This window comes from Centruroides vittatus, unplaced genomic scaffold, assembly GCF_030686945.1.
Source record: "Centruroides vittatus isolate TY-2023 unplaced genomic scaffold, ASM3068694v2 contig_474, whole genome shotgun sequence".
NCBI lineage: Eukaryota > Metazoa > Arthropoda > Arachnida > Scorpiones > Buthidae > Centruroides > Centruroides vittatus.
Genome location: NW_027122266.1, coordinates 3,584,654 through 3,611,183, shown reverse-complemented (window position 1 = coordinate 3,611,183; position 26,530 = coordinate 3,584,654). Strand labels below are relative to the sequence as shown.

At 28.3% G+C, this 26,530-nt stretch overlaps 2 protein-coding genes across 2 annotated transcripts; one reads left to right on the top strand and one right to left on the bottom strand.

Moving 5' to 3' along the window:
- Positions 1-464: 464 nt before the first annotated feature.
- Positions 465-18,005, bottom strand: LOC136977813 (NHL repeat-containing protein 2). Its single transcript, XM_067273390.1, has 11 exons — positions 17,826-18,005; positions 16,407-16,733; positions 14,845-15,110; positions 8,809-8,946; positions 8,581-8,713; positions 8,410-8,500; positions 8,116-8,344; positions 2,913-3,035; positions 2,588-2,785; positions 2,330-2,516; positions 465-950 (listed from the first exon to the last, which is right to left on the bottom strand). The coding sequence occupies exons 1-11, from the start codon at positions 18,001-18,003 to the stop codon at positions 826-828; spliced, it is 1,995 nt and encodes a 664-aa protein (XP_067129491.1). The 5' UTR covers positions 18,004-18,005; the 3' UTR covers positions 465-825.
- Positions 18,006-18,870: 865 nt separating this feature from the next.
- LOC136977759 (mite allergen Lep d 7-like) lies at positions 18,871-21,025 on the top strand. The gene is made up of 2 exons (XM_067273307.1): positions 18,871-19,068; positions 20,370-21,025. Exons 1-2 carry the CDS (start codon positions 18,999-19,001, stop codon positions 20,969-20,971), a joined length of 672 nt encoding a protein of 223 aa, XP_067129408.1. The 5' UTR covers positions 18,871-18,998; the 3' UTR covers positions 20,972-21,025.
- Positions 21,026-26,530: the final 5,505 nt, after the last annotated feature.

Below are 26,530 nucleotides of genomic sequence, written 5' to 3'. Positions count from 1 at the left end.
ATTCTGTAAAATGGTTTAAATTAATATGAAATCCAAAGCATATGTTCCATTTATCCAGTTATTAGTGCTTGCTGGAATTTAAGTTCAATGAATTAATAATGTGTTATAATAATGCAATAACTTTCATCGGTAATATTGTATCAATCATTTAGTAATACAGTTGCAAATATAAAATCATTTTTAGTTGATTTGGATATATCTTTCTAAATAATTTTATGTCTTAATATATGTATGATAAAATTTATATTTCATATGTATCATAATTATTTATTTTATTATTCTGAAAGAGTAAAGTAAGTTTTCTATTCTTTGAAAATATATTAACTAATAGTAGTTTAAAAATATTAAAAAAATTGAAAATTTAATGTTGTGTTGCACTTTAGTAACTATTTGATTTGGTTAAATTAATGTTTAATTCAAACAATATTCTAATTCAAACAATAACTATAAAATAAGGAACAAAATGAGAGCATAATTAAATATATTTATTAAAAAATATATTAAATATAAAAATATGTATATAACAATCAAAATTTATGTACAGTATATTGTCATTGCTTTCACTTTAGAGAGATGTGTAAATTCAATAGTTTCATTAATAATCATTCAATTTTGTAAACTTTTGCTAAGAAAATTTTTATTTAGGCTATATTATTAAGCTGTTTATTTGCAATTGTTACATTTATCTTTTATATTTCTAATTTGCTAAATGCTATAACTATTGAATCTTTTTCTGATAAAGTTTCATTACAAATGTCAACTAATATTTTATGCTTGAAAATCTTTGCTAAACAGACATTTTTTTCCTTATGACATAAAAATAACTTAATTACAACACATACAGTATTTGTATTTGTGGCTAATTTTGTTTGGTTTCAAAATAAAAGTGAGTGGTTCAAATAGGCTGTCAATATTTCCCTTCTCTTCACCATCAACTTTAAGAGAATCATCTGTAAAACAGTCAAATACTATATTAATTATCTAAAAATAATTGTTATTTTAAAAGTAATATTACTATTATTAATAACTGCAATATTATAATAATGCTTTTCCATATTTTTCAATTATAGATTAACTATTTACACAAAATATTAAAATGTTTTCTGAACTTTATACACCAATGCCTAAAATTCTAAACAAGCATTTTACTAAACATAAAATTCAACATTAAGTGTTTACAACACTTAAAATCCATGAATTAAAAGTACAATAAAGTATTTAATTAAAATATTATTCAATCATTTTATTCTAATTATAATTATAAAATAAGAGCATAGATATACTATATACCAGGGGTGGCCAACAAGTCGATTGCGATCGACTGGTCGATCGCCAAGCCAATTTTGGTCGATCGCTCGCGATGTCTTGACTTAATGTATTACATATTTTGTAACCGAATGCAACAGTATGCATGCAGTTATGACTCGATTCATAAGCAGTGCACCTCATACTGAAACACAGCGTATAAACGTAGTATGTATTTCACACGTCCCCCCCCCACTTAGACTATGCCTATGACAACAAGTCGATCGCGACACATTTTTAAGATAAAACGTAGATCTTATGTACACAAAAGTTGGCCACCCCTGCTATATACTATATCAAAATGAAGGAAACCATTGATTTGTGCTTTCATTTCAATAGCTTGCTAAATATAAATACTAGTATTTATTTCAGTTTTTTAAGGTTGTATTATGTAACATAGATTTTATAAATTATTTCATTTATTTTAAATTACTGATTTTCATTTTTATTAATAGCCCAAAGTAAGTTAATAAATTATTTTGAACTAAAAACAAATTCATATAATTTATTAGCTAAATATAGCTCTCCATATTTTATACATACTATTATTATTATTTCATTAATAGAATAATAAATGTTTAATACTCAAAAATACAATCATTCACCGGAAAATTGATTAAGTAAAATATAGGAAAGCTTGTTTAAAAACATTTTATAACATATCAAAATGATAGGGACATATATCTTGTTCATATGTCTCTGAACTGTAAATTATAGCATTAAAAAATGTATCTGTAATTACATTTAAATAAACGTTTTTCACAAAAATAAAGAACAACACAAACTGAAAATAGTTCTATCCACAAGAAATAACCTTATTTATGATACTTTTCCAGCAAAAATGTTAATGCACAGACAAACGTTTCTGTCCCAATTTATTTTATAACCTACAAATTAGCTTTTGTGGCCAGAAATGTTTGTCTGTGTATTAAAATTTTTGCTGGAAAAGTAAATAAGTTTATTACTTGTGGATAAAATGTTTCTATTACAAAATAAAATAAAAATTAACAATCTTAAAATATACCTGAAATTTGAATATTCCAAATCTGGTCAACATCTTTATTAAGAGAAAATGTTTCTTTGAAATTAAATTCAATAGATAATTTCAGACATCCATTTACAGGTAACCTGTATTTTTGGATTTTGTCATGTGATTTAACATTCAGATGGTCAGTAGTATCATATTCTTTAAAATTCCACTTGATACTTAACTACAAATTACAAATATTTATTTTCTTTCAATACTTTTAACATAAAATTTATTTTATTCATTAAAACATACCTGTGACATAATTTTTTTCTTTAAATCAATTATCTTAATTGAATGATTATTTGTATCAGCTACAAATAATGTCTTATCATTATCAACAAAACACAGGCCGCTGGGTTCATAAAATTCAGCTTTTTCAGATTTATCACTTTCTGTATCTGACAACTTTAATGTATAACAATTCTTCGTGATGGGAGAGATTACTTTTATCTGTAATATTATTTCATAAATTTATGTATTAAAAATACACTATTTTAAACTCAAATTTGAAATAATGTAAATTGTTTTTAATAACTGAACATAATTTTGCAGACTTTTATAACAGAAAACTTCTTACTTTATTATTATAGGTATCAGCAACATATAACAGTTCTTCAGAATCAGAATAAGTTATACCCATTGGATGTTGTAATTTAGCATCTATTCCAATTCCATCTCTGTCTCCAAATGCGAATAAATTCTAATTAACAAACAATGTTTTTTTAATAAATATCATTAAATTTTATATCTAAGATATCATATGTAATTCTATTATAAGTACCAGAAAATAGATTGAATTTCAAAACATATGATATTCTTTAATACTTTAAATACAGTGGTGTGCCGTGGCATTTGATGATAGGGAAGCTGTGTTTCTGTAAGAAGTCGACTTCCAGGGGCAATCAATTAATTGTGCGTCAGGTCCCGTTCGTATTCGTTTGTTCGATAAGCCAGTAAAAATAGTATACTTCTTTAAATGTATTTTTAATAGATTATCTGACGTACTTAATAAATAACAGAGGTAATTATATTGAACTTTCTTATTAGATTCAATAAATTCCCTATGCCCTCTAAATGCCAATTCTTGCTTTGAGAAAAAAACATATATCTAAATTAATAGATGTTATATCTATTAATCGTAATTATCTTGTTATAATTTGCAATATTTATTTTATATTGTCTACCAATGTTAAATTCTATTCTATTTTGATTTCCAAATTGCTTCAATTTTACGAAAGAATCTTCATTCGTCATAAATCTTATCGTCAAATGTCGAAATTTTTTTGTTAAGGTATTTATATTTAATTTAGGCATTGGTCTTTCTCTTTTAATAATGTTTTCTTTTTCATTATATGGTCTTGAGCCAAAACTTTTTTAAAATAAATTTTTGAATCACTAGCCATGATATAAGGGCTAAAATTAAAATTATAAAAAAAACTTACTTGGTAAAACAAAATGTGTGATGAATACACATATCTAGTACAAAAAATTCTTCAATTGTATGAACATACTTTTAAAAAAACTTATAATTAAATATAACTTTGTGAAGAAACGTACAGTTTGGTCTAATGATGTGTTCACTTGTTTATAATCGATCAGCGCAAATCGCAACCGTCAATCTCGTAACGGTCAAATCGTAACGGTCAACTCTTTGATAACAGGTGCGTGTCTGGGAATTGTAACGGAATTGTAACGGAATTGTAACGGCTGCGCTGATCGATTATAAACAAGTGAACACATCATTAGACCAAACTGTACATAAAAATAAAAATAACAAAATATTCTTTACTTTTTAAATCTTAAAACAATCCGCTTAGTGAAATAGCTCCCTACGAGTGGCTAATGAATGGAATCAGAGACGTCCTGGTAGGTGTGCGGCACGTGCATGCACGCAGGCTGCCAAATCCCGAGGGTGCTGATACCGGTCAATGTCAAATGCCTCTTTTGTCGCATCACTAGTATATCTCAAAGGACGCAACAGGGCTGTTGTAAATTTTAAATGTTTCTCACCATAGCTGTAAAAATCTAAATATGTTAAACTTAATAATCATTTGTTTTCTAACTAATTCATTTTATTACCAGGTGTACACGGAAATCAGTTCCCCACTGTACTGAGCTAGTGATTGGTTCAGTTAAGCTTTTATTTAAATAAAATTCTGGCTCTTTCAGCAAGGTTTCATTTATGTCCCATTCCCTAATCTGTTAATTATTTAACTACTTCTTAGTAGAAATAAGTCGAAACCAGTTACTTTGTACCTGAATATCTGTAGTCTTGGGAAAAAAGTGGAAAGACAAATTTTTATGACAATAGATATATAAATCGTAAATTTAAGGAAAATAAATTCTAGAGCTTTTTTTGTACCTTGTATGACTCATCCATTAAATTTGGTTGTAAATGATGCTGCCAAAGTAACAGTTAATTTTTTAACACTGTACTAGAATTGTAGACGTTTTTTCTCCATCCCCTTACAGATGGGACATACTAAATCGTAATATCACCGGTTTAACATTGAAATCCATAAGTAATATAAGATGGAAAAGCGGAATAAACGCAGAATAAATATATCAAATATTTTAATGGATTTTTTTAAACTCCTGTCAACTATACAGAACTATCATAAAAACATGCCAGTAAATTCCTATCGGTTGGGTTTAGTTATAAATCTAGTTTAGGGTGGGCAACCTTTTTTATAACACGGGCCAGAATAAATTTTACGTTTTTTCCCCGGGCCGTAGTAGTTAATTGACGCCTTCTTGTGGTTTGTAATTTTGTTTTTTAGTCTGCAAATATGAAATAAATAAATAAAAAGTTAATTACTACATTTATTTCTCTTATTGTTTTCGAAAATTACAAAGAATTGGAAAAATAACTAATTAAATCTATTAAAGATCTCACGGGCCGGATAGAAACTTTTCGTGAGCCGTAGCTGGCACGCAGGCCGGGGGTTGCCCGCCATTGATCTAGTCTGCTCATGATTCACATAATCGGGCGAGGGTGGCCGAATATCTAGCAGGCGGCTAACAGCCCACAACCGCTCCGGGATATAAAATTGGATGCTTTACGCGTGTGTTGCTTCTACCAGCTAAACCATGACGTTGGTGCTCTATAAAGCGCATGCGCCAATGCCTATATAATCTGGCTGATTGGAAACTGACCCGGTTTCGAGATTCCTTCCGCCACCGAATTATTCGAATATACAATAGCAATCTTATCGTTTTTTTCACATGTAGTATAGAAATTTGTAAAAGATACATAATGCAGTTATAATAAAATATTAATTTTAATTAATTAAAAGTACGTTAAAATATGAAAATTTATATTTTATAAAATACAAGGGAAGGTCATTGGAAGGTGGAAGCAGCACTTCCATCGCTTCCAATGACGGCACGCCACTGTTTAAATAATAAATTAGCCTATATAATTAAAATATTTTTTATAGTTAATATTTCAAAATAAATCTTTACAATATATGAGAAAATATCTGTAATAAAAAATTTTAATGACATTTATAATACCTTTATTTATTTCTGAACACATTAATTAAAGTCAAGAATTCAATAAAAGCAAAAGAATTTCAATAAACTGAAATTCTGAAATAAAGAATCTGCTTTGTTTTCCTTTATTTATTCGACTATGAGCCTAAACTATGTTTCAGATGCTAAAACAAATATCTAAAATTATCCTAAATACTTTCAATTCCAAAATTTCAGATAAATACCTTCATACAAAATTACAGAACTTGCAAACAACAAGAACTTTATATCAAACAATATTAGTATATGTCAAATGACTTCATTGAAAGTTTTGATTTTAATATAAAAGAAGGAACATATACAGTAGACTTTCCTATATTTGAACTAAGTGGGTAGAAGTGAAAAAAACTTGGATAAGGGAGTGAGATACTTTTTAAATAAGACTATAACATATATGCCTACTCTATGTATAAAACACTTATTTCTGACAATTACAATTAATTTTGAAAGTATTGTGTTAAAGTTGTTTCTTTTGTTCCTCTCAATTCACTGATGAACTAACATGCCAATTCCCCATTATTATCATGGTATCCTGTCAACAGTGGTTGATGCATTGTGCCCTTGTACAAACTTCAATGCAACCTTAATAAAAAAAAAATTAAAAAATGTACACAATGCAGTATGGAAAAATAAGATTCAGGGTAGTATACAATATCTTTTAAAACTTTTGGTTGACTTTGACCAGTCGAGATGAGGGAAAGTCTAGATATGCGAGGGTCAGATACAAAAATCTACTGTACTTACAACTGCAAATAAAAATAAAATAAGATAAATTTAATATATTTAAAATAAATATTTTTCAAAATTTTTTAATATATTGCTGCATTTTATTTTCAACTGTCAAACGCCATGGCGTAGTGGTTATCATCTTGGTCTACGAATCGGAAGGTGTCTGGTTTGAACCTGCTCAATGGTGAATTGGTTTTGCTCTTTTATGTTCACTTTCTCAAAGTTTTGAGAAAGTTCTCGTATGCTAATAAACTGTTATTTGTTGATTTCAAGAATGCCCCCTCACACTATAAAAGTGTGAGCTATCAAACTAAGAGTTAGTTCTGGTACTGCGAGCTGCAAAGATAGTATGCTCTGGGATTAATAAAGAATCCTTTCATGTTTACAAACAACTCGTTACTGTTGTTCACCTCCCATCTATGCAACAATATAACAATCTTTTTCATACAGAAACAAACTATAGTCAAGTCATCATATAAAAACTGAAAAAAAGAACAAAAGGAAGGAATAAAAAAAAACTATTTGTTTTTCTTTATATATAATACTTTACTTTTGAAAATATATTTAAAACAGACACTAAGTCAGTAAGTTCTCAAAAGACTAAAGAATAATTGGTTACATAAAACAAACAAAAAAAGGCCATGTTTTTGTTTGTTTTATGTAACTAGAGTTGGATACTTAAATAAAAAAGAACGAGATACATTTGATATTATCAAATGTTATAGTATGTGGTTTTCATATATATAAGAGAGCATAATTTTGTGGTTAAAACCATCCTTGATCATATTAAAGGAGGATATTTTCATGTATTCTACAAAACTATATGCACAATATTATATACAAGTTTTACAGTAAGTGTAAGTTTTACAATAAGTAAAAAAGCACTCTCATCTTTTTCGTCAATGAAAGTTGTACCAAATGACATCAAGCAGCAGTCCTTATGTCATCATCTGTTTTTGTTTGTATAATAAATGCTTCTTTTGTGTATAAAGAATTTTTGTGCTGGCAATTTTTCAAATGTTGAGTGTGTAATTGAGCAAATAACTTATATTAAATTCTGTTTTTGCAACAAAATTGCTCCACAGAAACATTGGAAATGTGACAAAAGCCTTTAGTGACAATAGTCTATCAAAAGCAAGTTTTATAGTGGTACAAGATGTTCAAGGAAAGCAGAGAAAATGAGCAGAAAATACATTGAAGATGAACCATGCTCTGGTAGACTGTACACTTCGACTGGTGAACAACACCTTGCTCAAGTCAGAAATTGGTGATCAAAGTGTTGTTTAATTAACAAATAGGGACATTATTAAATGTGTTCCAGTATCATTTGGATCTGATCAAGTAATTTTAAATTCAAATCTTGCATTTTATTGAACCATTCCAGATGTTTTGATCAGAGGGGTATAATATTCTTATAAAAAACACTTTGAAATTAAAAATAAAAAACTGTTTACTTTCAATTATTTTTATTAATTAATTTAAATAAATAAAATGACATACTTTAAAATTGAACTTACAACAGGATCCATATCACCTCCAACAAATCTTGTTACAGAACCATCTGTAACTGATATGCAACGAATACTTGAACTTTCACTATCTGCAACATATAAAAATTGTTTCTTTTCAACTTGTATTCTAACAAGTCCTGATGGTTGAGCAAATCCAGCTTTCATTCTGTATTTATTATTACGATTTTCTTCATTTCCACTACCAGCAAAATTAACACATGTTCCTTTCTGAAAACTATTATAATAAAATTTAATTTAAACATAAATTGTTTGTTATCTTACAAGAATAAATATTTTTACCTCTCACCATATAGCATAGCATCTTCTAAAAATATCACCCATATCTGATGAGTTCCAGCCATTGTAATAAATAATAAATCATCCACTTTTTCTAAAAAGAGAAAACAATCAAATAATAATATCTACTATGAAAAACCTGTTAAAAAAAAAATAATAATAATAATAATTTACCAATTGAAGATGCTAAACATACATCCCAGGGAGAACTAATTTCTTGCTGAATTCCAATTTTACCACCAATTTTATCATATCCTTGCTTACCTGTCCCTGCAATAGTTTTCACTTTTCTACTCTCTAAATCTATCTAATCAAATTATTCACTAAAATTCTTTAATTGTTAAACAAATGTTAAAATTAAGGAAATAAATATGCCATTAACAAAACCTAACAACTGTTTACCTCTCTTATAGCATGATTTTCAGTATCAGCAACATAAAGTAATTTTGAATTTTTACATGCAATTCCTTGTGGTGAACAAAATCTTGACTCAGAAAAATTTCCATCAATAAATCCAGATTCCAAGCCTCCTATGATAGCCTTTATTTCAAAAATAGTTTGTAATTAACATTTAAAGAGCATAAGTATATACAACACTTGAGTGGCATCCAGAAAATACAGAATGTTTACACGTAACACTTGCCATTATTCAAGGTCAATTTATTCTCTGATATGTTAGCTTAGCACATGTAGAGTTTCAATAATGGCAGGCTTATTGTTACTGCTTTGTCAAGAGTTAAAATGTGTATAAAAATCAAAACTCTCATCAAATGTGTTATTAATTTTCTAAATGCAAAGAAAGTTTGTCCTATAAGAATCCATAAGCAAATAATGGAAGTGTATGATGATCACATTATGAATGAACTAAGTGTGAGAAAATGGTCTTTAACATTTAATCAAAAAAGATAATACGCAGCCATATGCTACTGCAACCACTCGAACTCTGCTTCAAAAATTTGGCAGGGATTTTTCGACCATACACCATACAGTCCTGACTTGGCCCCCAGAGATTTTCACTTTTTCCCAAGCTGAAAGTTATTGGGTGAATTTGGAATGTTTTAAAACAGATTGTGAGATGAAAGAAATTGTCACTAACTGGCTAAAAAAACTGGTGATAGTAGTCTGATAAAGAAATCCAAAAACTAGTGTTACACTACAGCAAGTGCTTTAATTGTAATGGTGACTATGTTGAAAAGTAACTGGTCTTGTACTAATTACTTAATGAAATTTATCTATCTTAGTGAAATTTTTTCCTATCATTACTGTTTTTTCCTTTTTTATAGCCAAATGCTCTTTATTTTCTGGATGCCCCTCATATAACTATTGGGTTTGGATATTTATACTTGTATACATTAATTAAACAACAATACCTTATTTAGTCTAATAAACAGAGTCCTCTAATAATAAGCATGATGTCTATTGGAGAAAGATAGACTTATTTTAAACTGAAAAATTGCAGTCTATTCAGTATTATCACCATGGCCCCCATCCTACAGAGGGACCCCTGGACTAGGATCATTGGTGAGCCCTCCTCCCCACTCGAACCCAAGACCTTAGTGGTGTGAGGCGAGGGACCTAATCACTTGTCCCCCGTGGCTGCTTTTGGATATGATAAGGCAGCTAAATGACAAAAAATATTATTTTCATTCACAAATTAAGCACGCATTTACAAAAACATAGATTACATTTATTAGAGACAATAGAGGAATTATACCAATAAATTTTACAATGATGAACACGACATTAAAAACAAAAACAACATAGGAACCAACAAAAGAACTGAATGACAGAAATTGAAAAACAAAGCACATCAACAAGATAAAACCCAAGAAACTATCGATTAAATTATTTGTAAATTTTCTGGCTTTTGCCGAAGCAAACTGCCATAATTGTAAATAGAAAAATTCTGACAAAAGTTTTTTCAGCTTTCCTCGTGACTTGGAAAGGTAACTTTTACACTTTTATGATTGTTATATTAAGTTAATAATAGTAGCTTAGAATATTAATTAAACTATGCCAAAAATTAAATATTCCAATTAAATTGAACTCAATATTCCACAAGAAAATCCAAGCAAAGCAAAAATTATAAGCTGGACATCTTCATACCAGGCCCACATGAACCTAAGCCACCTGAGTAGGGTCTGGACAGTCACTATCATGCAGGGGCCATGATTGTTACTCTCATATTGAAATAAATTGTGAGAGGTGTTGCATTTCTCAAATAATAATAAAGAAAAAAGTTACCAGATTTATTCCATTAATAGTCACCTCAAATAATAACCAATTCTCAAAGCATAATAGTCACCCTCTAACAGTAGGCACAGTTGCAAGCTGAAAAAGTTATAGACAGCAAACTGTTTATTAGAATAAATACAGTATCTTCATTGAGAGAACATAATCAAACTACATAAAGTTTGCAATTTACATTTTAATGACCCAGAGAGAATTGAATCTTAATATCTACAATGACATTAATAAGAATAAATTATCTCAAAAATATGAAGCATTACTACATTTTAAAAACAACATTACAAATAAATTTTTTAACAAACTTATAAGTTAAAATAAATTTATATAAAGTTTGCAAATTTTCAAAATAAAGAAAAATCCTTTTACCTTTTTGAATAACAATTTCTAAATAATATTAGGAATGATTAGCTTAGAAGTAAAATTATGCTTGATGATTAAAAAAAGTGAATCAAAATTTCAATTTCAACATTAAAACAGAGATTAGAATATTTTCAGAACCCAAAATTTTCCAAAAAATTATTTTACTATTTGCATTATTGCAAATTTCTTTAAGGCATTGATAGTCATACAATTGTTTTAAGAAAAATTATTTAAGAAATGTACCAGTGTTTTGCAAAAAGGTAATGACTTTTTAGAATCTTTCACTGACTTTTTCATTATTGTTGTTTATTTATTTATTTGAAAATGTGACTACTTTAATATATCATTATTTGAATGCAGAGTGTGGAGCTATAGCCAACAATGTAAATACAAGCTGTACAAATCCAAGGGAAAATCTCTCATAAATAAATCATGCAAGTGCGGACATTTAGCTTGAGCCAGAACTTATCTGAAGTGGATAAACATTGATTGGAAGAAAATACTATGGTTGGATAAATTAACATTTATGTAAACCATGAGAATATAGGCAAGAAAGTCATTCATACTAAAGATGAAGCTAATAATCCAGCATGTTATTCAAGACAAGTCCAGAAGCCATAGTCTGTAATGATTTGGAGATACAAAGCACAGAGGAAGTTGAATATTTGCATTTCTTCTCTGGTGCTGTGAACTCTGAAGCCTATATTCTAATCCTTTAGCAACATCTATGTAAATCAAAATGTAAACTTTTCAAAAGATAAGCCTGTATTTTCCAGAATAACAACACCCATCTGTACAATGCTAGGAAAATCAAAGCCTGGATGCACCCTAAATCCTAGCCAAAGTTCTAATTATATACATGTACAACCCTGGCCAGCATCCACCTCTAATAGAAAATGTATGAGGATTTTTAAAAAGAAAAGATGACATTCTATGCAGCTTTTTGAAAAGAAAAATCATCATCATCATCATCTTCGCACACTAGAACAATTACATATGTATTTAATCAAGAAACAAGAAAAAATTCACAATGCAATTGCTGCACAAGTTTATATTTTCCTTACCTCAATGCCTTGCAACTCTTATAAAGTGAAAAGGTGATGTTATTCCAAGGTGATTATAGAATTTTAACACATTGAATGAAGTTCAAAGAAATATATTGAAAAGGCTCTACAAATTATAAATTACATATTTTAATAGTAACATATTCTCCAAAAATATCAGCTTTTGATATATTTGTATGATCACTTATCTTCATAATAAATTACTTTTTGTTTTTTACAAAAATAAACATCTATGCGTTGTACAGTATGAATTATTTTAAGATTTTATTGGTGAATGAAATTCATTGCAAGCAGAGTTGTATAAAAAAATTTGCTTATTGTAATCAAAATTTAGTTAACATTATCTTTCAGAAAATAGATATTTTTAGCTGTTTTTTAAACACTACTTGTCTGAACATAATTATGGCCTGAAATCATTATCAGTCTTAAGCAGAACTTTTAAACATTACACTACCCAACAAAAAATTTTTTAATTCCTGGCATCTTTTTGAAATAGGTTATTCCTATAAAAAAAAAAAAATTGCCTGATTTCAAAAATCATCTTTAAATTTTCATATATACACATATCTTTGTATAATACAGGGACAAATCCTGACCAAAATTTTTGGGCATACTGAAAGTTATAATAAGAATAATAGGCCTATATCTACACATGAAATATATTATAATAAAAAAGTATTAAAAATTTATGATAATAATTCAATTTTTGTGGGCCCTTGACACGGGAGCCCAGAGCTTATGCCCTAGTAGTCTCTGTGTAGATCTGCCCCTGCACACAATCCATGTATGCTGACAAGCTTTCAGTACAATCTGGCATGTTAAATGCTTCGAATGACATCATGCGTGTGCACTTGTTTGCTGTGGCAAACCTCCACACGAGCAAGTGATCAAGTTCTTGTATCACACTGACTTAAAATGGCTTGCCACTAGCTGTCAATGTAAAAGCTAACACAAATGATAAAAGAGTTTATACGTTAGAATAAATTATTATTGGCACATTCGTTCTCATATAAAAAATATATTGACAGTCAAAACTTTCTCTTAAGCATGCAGTGCATGCTAAGCAAGCCCAGAGAATTCACCCCTGGTATAATGATATACATAAAGAATAGCACATGGATATAGCTCATGTACCGTGAAAATCATTTTGACATGGTTTTGTTTCTTTACTTACACCATTTCAAACATTGGCAGATATATCAGGATAGAAAGCTGCATTTTTATGTGTAATCCAAATCATGTTTCAATCCTGCAGGATATCAAAAGTTTTGTACAAAAAGCAGCTGTTCTACAAGCTGATTTGCATTAACTCTATACTATGACATGTACACTTCTCAGCATCTTAGACATTAAAGACATGCAAATGTTTTAAAAGTGTACATAAACTTATCTTTAAAAATGTGGTTTGGATATTGATTTTCTACTAACAAAAATTGAAAAAAAACCATTTCTTTATTTAAATCATTTTATGCTGTATTAATATTTATTTGTATATAAGTTTTATAACACATGGTAAAATGAAAATAGAATAAAATTAAAACAAATTAAAACATGCACCACTTTTCTTTTCAGCCATTAACAAATCAGTGAAGACAGATTTGTACATCAGCCAACTATACCAATTATACCTAATGTTTCAAATAGAGAAATTACTGCAGTCTGTCCAAGTACAGTTGTTATAGATTCTTATTAAATTCTGGAGGTAAATTTAATTTGTATAGTGTAAATGAAAGTTTATCTTATTTAAATGTCATTTGTCAGAGGATCTAAACAAACTGTTCCAAAACCTAGAAGTATAGCTCAATTTTAGTTTAAAGCACTTTAAATAATGCATTCAGCTTAGGAATGTGAGGTATCAGTTTCAAGTTTCAACTGCTTGTTTTACTTCGCTAAGTACTTCTTGTGGCATTAATTCCTAATATTAGTCGTGTAAGAGCATCTGCATTAAATTGGTAAATGCAGATACCTGATATAATGCCTTCAATATGTAAAAACAGTGACATGATGTGACTTTTTTTTATTGAGTTTTGATATGTAGGAATCGGAATTGATAAGAAACCACTTTTAATTTTTCAGAGGTAAAAATCATATTGGGTAGTGTTGTCATTTTAATCCTTTGCTTGCAATATTATAGTTTAAAATTCTGGCATTGTGCTAGCTGTTGTTGAAATGGTTACAGACAAACAATATTGAACAAATTATATTAATTAATAATAATTATAATTAAAAAAATCTTCAATTATTTTTTAAATTTGTTTTAACATGTCCTTTTAATGTTAGAGTCAATGAAACCAGAATTTCTTCTGACGATAACCATATTTACTTGCCCTTCTTAATATTACCAGCCAGTTAATATTACTAGTTTAGGCAAGTTTCAAAGTGGGATCTACTGTATTACAAAAACAATAGTAATTTATTTTAATACATATGTAGATTTAGATTTTATTCCATAAAAAGCAAACATCAAAACTACAAATTTTAACTTTTATTTTGTCTTAAAAAATTTGTTATTTAGATTAATAAACATTTCAATTTTCCTGTTTCAATATTGAAAATAGTTATTACAAGAGCTACGGTATCTAGGAACTAAAATTCATATAACTAGTTATAAATTATAACTTATATGATTTTTACTGTGTAGATGTCCTAGTTCTAATTATTACATATTTATTTTATGATAATGCTAATTTATATTCAATTATTTATAAAAAATATAAAGCTATTGTAATTTTAATTTAATTATAACAATTATTTTTTAACTTACATTTATTGTCCCATCTCTGTTGAGAATAAGCAAACGATGATGACCGCTGTCAGCAATTATGATTTTATCATCTGTCACACACACTTTTCCAGGAAATAATAAAGAATACTTTGAAGAAACATTATATTTTAATTTGTTAAGTGGAATTTCATTGTTGGAAATCAGATTTCTTTTTAAAAAGTAATCTAACGCAATCTTGCAATAAAATATTAATTCTTCTCTACGTCCTTCACCAATTAACGAGAATAACATAGTACCATCAGGACCTAAAATATTTACAAATTAAGAATTAAAACTGATAATTGATTATGAAGATTCAATTGATGATGATAAATTTGCACAAGAATTGAAAAATAATTCATATAAAAGAGAAGCACTTTAAAAGCAGTGGAAGTAGCATGGCCAGAATATCATTATAATATGTAAAATATATCTACATAGATAAATGCAGAACAGAAAGAAAATACATCTTAAAAATACTGATGTACTGGTACATCTATATTCACAACTGTAGATAATTACAGATAATAAATATATAATTAATAGATTTGATAGATAATTTGCAAATAACATATAATGGTAAAGTTAAAGTTTGTAGGTAGACAATTGTTTTATTTCTTTTTGGGATTTAAAAGCATAAAAATTCCATAAACAATGTTTTTTATTCTCTCTAGGATTATAAAGAAATAAAGATAGCTTCTAACTTATAAAGAAACTAGCGGGTGGGCCTGGCGTCGCTTGGGCAAAAGTAACGATACTGAAGATTAAGAATATTACCTTACCCGTTTTCACAGAATGCAAGAATTAGGTCCCTTTGTTTCCAGACTAATTAGAGAATTTTTAGATGGGTCTAAAAATATGTTCGATTTCTCACAAAAATGAAAAAAACTGCACCTGTGTCTTGCACATCGCTTTCTCTTAACAATTCCATTGTTACATAACACTTCCATTGTTGACACTTCCATTGTTACTTAACACTTCCATTGTTACATAACACTTCTATTGTTGATGGAAGTGTTAAGCCTTAATCCAGTCCCTCTCCCCCGTGGGGAGGAATTTCAAAAAATCCCTTCTTAGTGTGCATTCTCGTGACGTACCCTAACTGTGTACCAAATTTCAACTTACAACTCCTAACCATTTCGGCTCTGCGCTGATTTTTATTATTATCAACTCGTCTCGATTATATATATAGATTACATTTTGTGATTATATAGAAATTAGAGAAGTCTAATGTGTTGCTTATAGGAATACAAACAATTATTTATTGTGACACTGTCATAATGCCAGGCTGCAATTTTTAATCATATTTTTAATTTATTTAATTTAAATTATATGCTCTCCACCTTAAATTAGTAGTGTCTTGCACCTGTCATGCCCGTCATGTATCTAATTCCTTTCAAGTGAAAATTTTAAACTGAAATAATGTGACTAGTATGTATTGGAAGTTCATATACAGTTTATCAGGTCCGCCCCTAAGCTTTCCATATCTGGTCTTGGCTTTCACCTATCTAACTGTTCTCAAGGTTAAGGATAATACTCCAATAAAAATTTACATTTCTTACCTACGATAATCAGTGTTGGCCAGCAATAAATTTGCAATTTATTCCATAAAATTCCTTGAGGATCATTGACAACTGGATGATGAATTTGATATCGTTGAATAGCTTCCATTACATTTTTCAAATATCTTTCATTGTCAAATTTAGCTGAATGAACTCCAACGACAACTAAACCACTAGTAATTGGAATTTCTTTTTCTAAAGCAAAAAGATCAGGAAGAATATGCATGCAATTAATGCAACAATACGTAAAAAAGTCCAAAACTATAATTTTTCCTTTTAAATCTTCTTTCACAGATAATGGTTTCTCTGTATTAATCCATTCATGATCTATTTGTAATATATAAATATAAATATTATTACAATAAATTTGTTTTTAGTATTGTAAAAAAATAAACTAAAATAAAAATAAAATTATTGTTGAAAGTATCATATTCAAACATATCACTTAAATTTTCATAATTTAAAATATTCAAAACTATTTATTTATAGACATAGATGTAAATTAAACTACAATCATTTACATCTGGATTATATAAATTTGGTTTACACTAATAATAATAAAAACTACTGGAGTTTGATTGAAGGTTATGATTTATTTAAGATCATTATAGAAACAATGTTTTTGCTCATAAAATAAATTTCCTGTAATTTGTCTATAGAAATTTAATTTTTCTATAGGTATTTATTTTTAACTAACTTATTATTCGAGTTAGCATAGATTTTATTAAAATTATGCTAGAAGTTTACGTAGAATTTTTCCTAAAGGAGTACGGACAATTTAAACTTTTCAATAACAGATTATATTTGGTTACGTGATTCATGTGTTTTGACAAGAACAAAGATTATAGATATAGTTAGCATCACATTAGCATTTGTTTCATAAAAGGAAAAACTTTTATAAGTGGATATTTTCACAATTTGTTAAATCATCAACAAACACGAGCAATTTCTTACATCCTTTTGGAAAAAATTCCTACCAAAATTCTTAGCATAATTTTTAACAGATACATCAAGACAATCAGTGTCTTAAGTAAGATCATAAATGAATTACAGAAAATTTTCCTTATAAACAGGAATATTAAAAATAAGGAAACTAGGTCTAATTTTGGGTGTGTCTGGCAACAGAACTGACATCATCAAATCTTTGGAGATAAACATCTCATGAAGGGCCGGATCGGAAGAGAAAGGCCACAAGGCTAAATTAAACCTCCATGAAACAGTCCAAAGAGAGAGATAGAAGTAGAATCCCGCAAAAGGTCACGTGTAGAGTCACGATTCTCGATCGTATAGGAGTATCGAGGAATTCCCGGTTCTTCTTATCCAGAAAAAATTATGCACGGACGGAACAAGTAACAAATTTAAGCTTGTAACTTAGTAATTACTACTTTCTACTCAATTTAAAGCAGAGTAAAAACTTACCTAATCCAAAATCAGGAATTTTCAACGAGTCGTCGCTTGTTATCTTTTCTATATAATTAAATATACTTTCCTTTTTACTTTCTACATCATTGCAATCACACAGAGCTTCTTCTAGCTCCGACTGATAACATAAAAGTTTATTTAATCCGAAACTTTCAATTTCCGAATCATCCGCCATTATATTTGACTTCCTCTGGTGTAAAAATTATATATTAATATAAATAAAAAGTAAAGTTGTTTTATATTTCTAAAAATTATATTATAAATATTTTACGATATTTTTAAAGATTTTATGCAGAAATAAGGCATATCAATTCTGTTCCGTCAATTTTTCTGTCATCTTTAATTTACTTCAACCGTACAGTACATTACACGTAGGAGTTGTTTGACGGAATAAGGCAACGCAACACGTGAAAGACCTCCCAGAAGGAAGGACTTTTTTTTGGAAAATTGGCCTCTATTATGATGTTAATACCTATTAATTAATTTCTCATATCTCGTCTTGTGTTTATTTAATCATAAATTTAGAAATTTCTAATAATTTTACTCATTGCAACTTTGCTAGATCTGCTTCTATCGCAGTGCTAGGTAGCCTTTTCAAAGCGCATTGATTCTTCTTTTTGAAAAATCATATCAAATCATTTACGTTTTTATGTATTTTATCAATTTAAAGCAAATAAATTTGTATTGTTGATGTGCCCGTAATAGATAATTTTATTGCAATTTCATAAATAATCGTAGAATTAAAATTGAAAGCCTAAATTTCTCGCTGTTTTTTTTTTTTTTTTTTTTTTTAATTATTGCTAAGTACAACATAAATTTTTGCAACAAACATGTGTTAGTTCTCATTAAATATATCAAGTGTAAATTATGAACAATTTATTATCTTAGATGTATTCGAAAAATTCACAAGAAGTCTGTTTGTGTAACAATAATATCTATTGATACCTGTATTTACAATAAGAAAAAATATATGGCGATTCACATAATTTATCACAAATTATCAGCAAATGATAATGTAATATGATATTCTGTTTATGTGAAATCCGCAGGTAATGTCAAGGTATCTAAATTAGAAACATTTTTTAAATTCACATTGGATGACTGTTAGTAAACACAAAATATATCTTTAAATATAGAAAATATTAATAACTGAATTTAAAAAGAAGAAAAATGTTTAATGCAATAATATTATCACGTTTCGTCTTCATTTTAATACTGTTTTCTTGTGGAAATTGTAACGGTAAGTAAAAAGTTCATTTTTTACCAAAGTATCTATAATAAATTGTATAAATATATCTTAATAGAATTTGTTTCACATGAAATAAATATAATGTCTAAATAAAATGTTAAAATTTTATTTTTAATTTCAAGATATTTATACATATTATTTTTTGAATAAAATCTCAAAATTTCATTTCATTTCTTTTCTGGGCATATTCAATATATATGTTTAGAATGCATATGATTGATACTTTAGGAACTTCTAAATTAGGAACTTCTAATGGCATTAAATTTATGTGATTTTCTCTTTATTGCTAAATTATTGTAATAATTTATTTTGTGTATGTAAATTAATTTGTAAATTGGTAAATTGTTAAATTGTATGTAAATTAATTTATTTATTAATTTACATACAATTTCAATTTTTGAAGTAGTTACATATTAGAATGCATTAAAAAATTTACAAAAAATCAATTTTTAACTGCTTAATAATTAACTGAAATCAATTAATAATTAACAGATAATACATTTTTTCAACTGTTTTAATCGACTTGAAATTATTTTGTATTTTTTTTATACGCGTCACATGTATATTAGCATCCCAAACATCTTTAAATAAATGAAACATTTTAGGTTTTTACATTAATCGAAATACAATGAAATTATTTTAATTTCAATGTATTTCGAGTACTTATGAAGTATTTTCAAATATTTCTACATATGAAGTATTTTCAAATATTTCTACACAAAAGCAATTTAGTATTTGAATTTTTAATTATATTTATCTGGCACTTAGTGTTTTCAAATACCATAGTATACCATGAGTATTTGTATTTGTAAAAAAAAAAATATTTCTAATCGTTTCAAGCCAGCATTAAGTAAGGAATATTTTGCTCAACTCTGTAGCCTACGACATAAAACTTTCAAGCATTGGACGAAACGAGAATATAAATTGTATTACTATGTAAAAACTACATAAAATTTGAGGCTTTCCATACTTACGGGATATAAGATGTACCCCACTTTCCAAAGGCATGTTTCGAAAAAAGCATAGTACATTTCTAATCTACTTTATTAAAAAAACAAAATATAGTAATTTTCGTATTTTCTGTGCAATTCTACATAAAAATAAATTATATATATATAGCCTGTATATTTGATGGCGTATAAAACATTTTCAGACTATTTTTTGGTTAAAAGTGTCTTATACGCCAGTAAATACGGTATATTTCGTTTATTATGCTTAATATATCATTCCAACAATAGATAATAGTATAATTTTAAAAAATTTCTAAAATAAGTTTTATTTTCGTCTATTAGATGAAGTGGGAGGAAATTCCTGTGACGAATTTGTCGATAAAGTGATAGAATCTGCAATACTGGCTTATAAGCATAAAATAGATCCACTGTATCCGAAAAATTTAACATTTGAATTTGAGAAGAAGATTTTATTTATTACCTACCGAGGAGAAGCAAAACTATCAGATACTGTCGTCTACGGCCTTTCTACAATCCATCGTGAAGGAGACTGTGAACTCTTTGCAAAAGACGGTGTTCTCAAATTTGCTGTCACTTTAGGAATGGGAGTATTAGAATTTGAATCAAAAGCTAAAATAACATTTATGAAACTTGGCCCAAAAGTTACTTTGTCCGGAGAAATTGGATTTGCATTAGTTCACTTTGAGTTTAGCTTTGATAAAAATTCCGGAAAATTGCCTTCAGTTGATAAAGTAGAAATATATGATATTAAAGGTTCGAACGTAAAGGTTAAGGGATTAGGACCACTAAATCACGCTGCAGATAGGATCGCTGCATCTGCAATAAAGTTATTTAGAGGCCGAATCAGAAGCAAAATGGAGGAGAAATTGCGTGAAATATTAGATGATGAAATTAAAAATCATAAATTTCCGACAGAAGAGTAAGACTAATGTTGAAATATAGCAATAAATTTTGTTTTTAATTTTGTCAAATTAAAATTTGTCTCTTTTATTTAAATAATATTTTTCTAGTGAACTGAAATAGAAGTTAACTTTTTTTCCCAGAATTATTTAAAATTTCACAAATATTAATAGATCTTTTCCAAATACTAACGAATAGAGAAAGTTTAATTATAACCAACAGTAATATTTGTTAATATTAAATAAATTACTCGAAACTAGTATTAACCACATCTTGATACTGATTGAATGTAATTTGAAAAAGTTGAAATTATGGTCGACTTCAAGTGTATTTGTAGTGCTCTTGAGAGAAATGGAAAGAAATAGACAAATCTGATCATCATGAAGAGAGAGAAAAGTAATATAAGAAAAACCAAAATAAAATCTATTTACATTATTTTCTATGTAATTACTATCAAGTCTATAGTTGTAGCGAAAAAAAAGTGCTGATTTAATGAAATGTAATTTTTTAAATTACAGAATATGAAAAAAAAATTATTCAAAAAATAGTAGTAGACTTACGTAAAAAATTGATTTTATAAAACAAATTATTGCAGGCTTAATTGAATTTATAATTGTAGCAAAATAATAATTTATTATTAGTTTAATAAAGGATATTGCAAAAGAAAATTCAATGTTCAGTATTCTCTGTTTTAAATTATTTAAATTTCAGAAGCTAAAGTTTAAATTCTTAGATATCAAATTAATAATTTTTAATTTACATAAGAAAAACAACTAACATTAAGTCTTCATTTGCATTTAAAAGTAGTACAATAATTGTCTTTAGAAACCTGCCCAATGATCCGCTATTTTTAAGTTAAAATAATTTAAACTAAATAAAAACAATTATGGATACATTTTTTATTTAAAGAAAAGTTCATTTTAAATGAAATAACCCGGTGTTATGCACATATAATTTCGCTTATGAATATATATACAGTATATTTTTACTAAATTATATATACGTTTATTTATTATAACAATTTAAATTGATTATACGAATTTTTCAGAGGTTCTGATTTTGATATGTACACTGTTCTTTGGGCTACTTTCGAAAATAATTTATATAATAACTTTCAGCAATTTTTGCGGCACACCGGTTAAAAATTACTGCTCTATCTTCTTCATCTTCTCGACCTTTCACAAAATCAACCAAAACTGAATAGTATCAATGCCCCTTATATACGGTGGCTTGTATATAAGGGGCATTAAAGGCTATAATCTCCATGTGAAACCGTAAACAAAGAAGAAGGGGCATTAATGCTATTAAATTTTGATGGTTAAAGGTCGCTTGGGTAGGGAGATAGAGGGCGGTCATGTGTCATATCTCCAGAGGGGTAGACTGAATAAATATTTTGCTTGTTAGCATTTATAACTTTTTATAAAACTCATCCCTACTCTCAAAATTAAGCTTTTTGTCATATTATAATAATTAATAATATTTAAAAAATTTTATAACAAAATCTCATAACGGATGACGCCAAATACAATTTTATTTATTGTCATAAACGTTATTTTTTTTAAATAAAATCTCACAACGGCCAGGAAGGTTACGCAACTCGTTGATGGATATTTATATTGTGACATCGTCAATTCCAGGCTGCAATTTTTCGTCACACTGCTCTCGATTTTAGTAGTCTTGCTCCTGTACTATACATCATACTTTTCTTGTTAACAAAAGAATCATGCCAGTCCTCTGTCTAACTCCGTTCTGGAGAAAATTTTTGAATTGAAATAATGCGACTTCAGGTTCAAACCAGAAGTTCGTTTATAGTAAATCAGGGCCTCTTGCTCTAAGCTTTCCATATCTGGTCTCGACTTTCAACTGTCTAATCCATTCTCAAAATTAAGGAAGGACAGACTCAATAGACGGACGTCAGTGAGAATTTATAGGTCTGCAATTTTTGAAAATTGCAAACCAATTATATATATATATTATTGGTTTGCAATGTATATATATATACTTTTTATATATTATAATATTATGTGTTATGATATTATACATGTATACTGTACATTAATTTTTAAATATTAATGATATATTTTTTTATGTTAAGGTGTTTATTTATAAGTCAGTCAGTTCTGATAGCCTACATATTTCTGTACTATTAATTTTAGTAGCATATATCGATAAATATGTATTTTTATTGTTTTAGTAAGTGTTCTAAACCTTATAAATTTAAAATATTAAATATCATTAAGCAGTGTATTGCAGTAAATAAATAAATTTATTTATTTATTGATACTCTTCACTGTAGATTCATACACGGTTCATGATAGATTTACATAAAGAAAGTAATAAAGCCAAATAAGTATAGAGATTTATTATATTGTAGGTAAAATGAGGCCTATAATTGTAAATTGTTTTTACATTTTGATAAGAAATGGTTGAAAATAAGAGTTTTTCTTTTCTTTTTTTTTTCTTTGTATGCAGAAAGGAAATGCTATTTCATAAAATTTTCTGGAAATTTTTTCTTTAGTTTCGATTACAGCCTACTTTGATGAACAGATTCTATCAATATCTTTTACAAAACCATTCCCAGAATATTTTCAATATTTCCGATTCATAGTTAGAGAGTGTATCCGATTAGGACTCCAAAGATTGATCGTATGGCTTCTTATCGCTTAAGTATTTTTTAAATTTTTTCAATATTGAACATTCGTTGTATAGGATTCGAAGCAGTTCCATGACGTTTCCGTTTTCCATTAACTGCCGTACAGGAAAGTTTGAGGCGTTCAATTCTGTAGATAAACCATAAGTATTTGAACAAGGAGCCAAAGATTCCAAATCGCACGAAATGTGTTCCTTCAAAAACCATATTTCTGTCACCCATTCATTTTGAGACAAATATTTCTTCTTTTGTAATTTAATTTCGCAACAAATGATGAGTCTCTTTATAACTTGAGATTTTTCCAGAATTTTTAAATCACTGAGTAAACGATTCAATCCTTCCAGATCGATAATATCGGGATGAGAAGTCGACGAATATTTTTTGAATAGATTTAAACATTGTTTTTCGAATCCGGGACTATCTTTTGCTTTTTCTTCCAATTTCGTGATCAGAGATTTGATTAAATCTTTGTCCATTTTCAGCAAGATTCTCGAATATTTTACTTAATTGCTGCGTTCTTTGTAAAGAAAAATATTATTATATCATTCTTGATTTGTTAGTATTGCTAATAATGTCAATTTATGCATAAATTATTGAATCTGTTTAATGATCAGATCTGTTCGTATGAAAAAAAATTATCATCATCAAGAAAAATCTAAATTGCTTTCGATATTTTTCTTTAGTCCACCCTTTTCTATGTTCTTTCCTTTTGCAATGTATTAAAATATAGTAAACGAAAAACTTTTCTATAAAATGAGTTTTCTTATATTCTTATAAGTTGGAAAAATACGGGAGAAAAAATATATATATATATATATATTTGATATGGCGTTCTATCGAATAGGTTTTGATAAGATAGAAGTTTTGATGGCAGTAAATCAATTTTTCCCGTGATATTCTATTAACTGTTGCAATTATTAGTTCTCAAAAAGTCGGATTTTTTACTTTTCGGGCTGTTATATATAACAGAGGGAAAGTATGGCGATCGATCAAAACACGACCCCAAGATTTTTACATTTTCGGACTCAGGACACTTTGAAACGTCGAGAAATGCAAAGAATTGGAGGTTTATTCTGTATGTACGGATGTTAGTTTAGTGTGTGTGTGTGTTTTTTTTAACTCTTTCCGTCCTGTGGTCACTATGAGGGCCTCTTTTAGCAAGCCCATTATGGGTTCGGGACGGGGCCTGACATCTCCGGACGGAGCACTCCCGAAAAATTCCTGGGAATATTTTGACCCGTTCGGATTCGAACTCGGGTCCCCTAGAGCGGTAGGCTGTCACCTTGACCATCCTCTTTTTTCCTTATAAGATTCGAACATTGAACAAAAAATAAAAGAAGGTGAACTGGTTGTCGTGGCAGCCAACAAATCGTCTAAATGTGGCAGTAAAATTTTAAGGATAATCATTGGTACAGTACATAAAATAAAATAAATACATTAATACAGTTCACAGATTAACAAATTTAACATTCTCATTTATGTAAATAACAGTACATATAGTACAATAACATAGGTAAGCGCGGATATAACTGCGATTTTCAACAAATTCTGTCAAACAGGCCATTTCCGGCACTTGCCATCTTTAATTTTTCATTTCAATACTGTAGATAGTCGATAGGTTACGTGCGATATATCGGATATGATGATTTCTGTGTTTAACTATCCTGTAATTAACACAAACGCTTATGTGAACCTACTATAATACAAAACACACGGAGTACAAACGTATTTTGCAAGCAGTGTGGCCAGGTGAATAAAACGCTTGTAGTTTTTACAAGTTACAAATTACAAGCAAAACACGTTGAATAAAATACTTTGTAACAAGTTACAATCTACAAGCTTTTTACAGCTACTAGTCAAAAACAATTTTCGTCGATGAAGTTACAATCAGTAACAAGCCAGAAGAAAAATCCATTGCATTAAACTTGTTGTAATAAGTTACCGTATATGTACGTAACCCTTGTTTACAAGAAAAAAGTATTGCAGTTTATTTGGTACTTTCGAGTATCAAATAACAAATGTATAAAGTGATCCGCGATTATTAATAATTAATTAAGGCGATTAAATTTAAAACTACACTCCTGTATCCATCATGATTTATGACTAACTTTACACTTAACACGGTGAACAGTGCAATTTTACTTATAGTTCGGTCCTTTACACTTCGGGATTCAGTGTTTCTATAGGAACAATTTTTGCAGCAAATTGGTATTTGCAAATAGCCGAATTATCTCACTTCGTCCATGTATTTAATAGCATTTTTTTCCAATATTAATCACAAGAGATTAAATCATCTTTCTTGAATCATTGCGGACCCGATTCCGATTTCACGTCACAGTGTCATGCAATCCCTCATATTCCATTTCCGTTTTGGGTTTGTTTCTTTTTAACATGATCTTGGAGAGCGAAATTGGTGAATCCTGTGGATCTAGAACTACAAGAGTGTAATTTTTCTGTCAGTGGAACTTTAAAATGAGAATAAACAGAGATGAAAGTTTCGTATTTGTTTCTGGTTTAACGAAATGTAGGAAAAGTTATCATTTTAATTATAAAGAATATTAATTAAAATAATAAAGTATTTTAATCAGTTTATCATTTCTATATTATTTTTGCAATTTTAATTTCTTATATTTTTAATTCGTCCACATATTTCTTTTGCATTTTGTAAGGTAATCAGTTTTAAACTTTAGGCCTATTTAGTGATCAAAAACAAGAAAAGGACAAACTTTACATTTTTATTTGTATTTTCTAATTGATATGAAATAAACATTTCAAAACACGACAAAAACAATGAACCTTTATGTTTTTATAATCAAGTTTATTTATTTATTTATTGTATTTATTGATAATAGTATTTTTATATTATGATTTTACTAGAATAATATAACAAATCTTTTGCATAAATCTAAACGATACAGAAAGAATTTTTTTA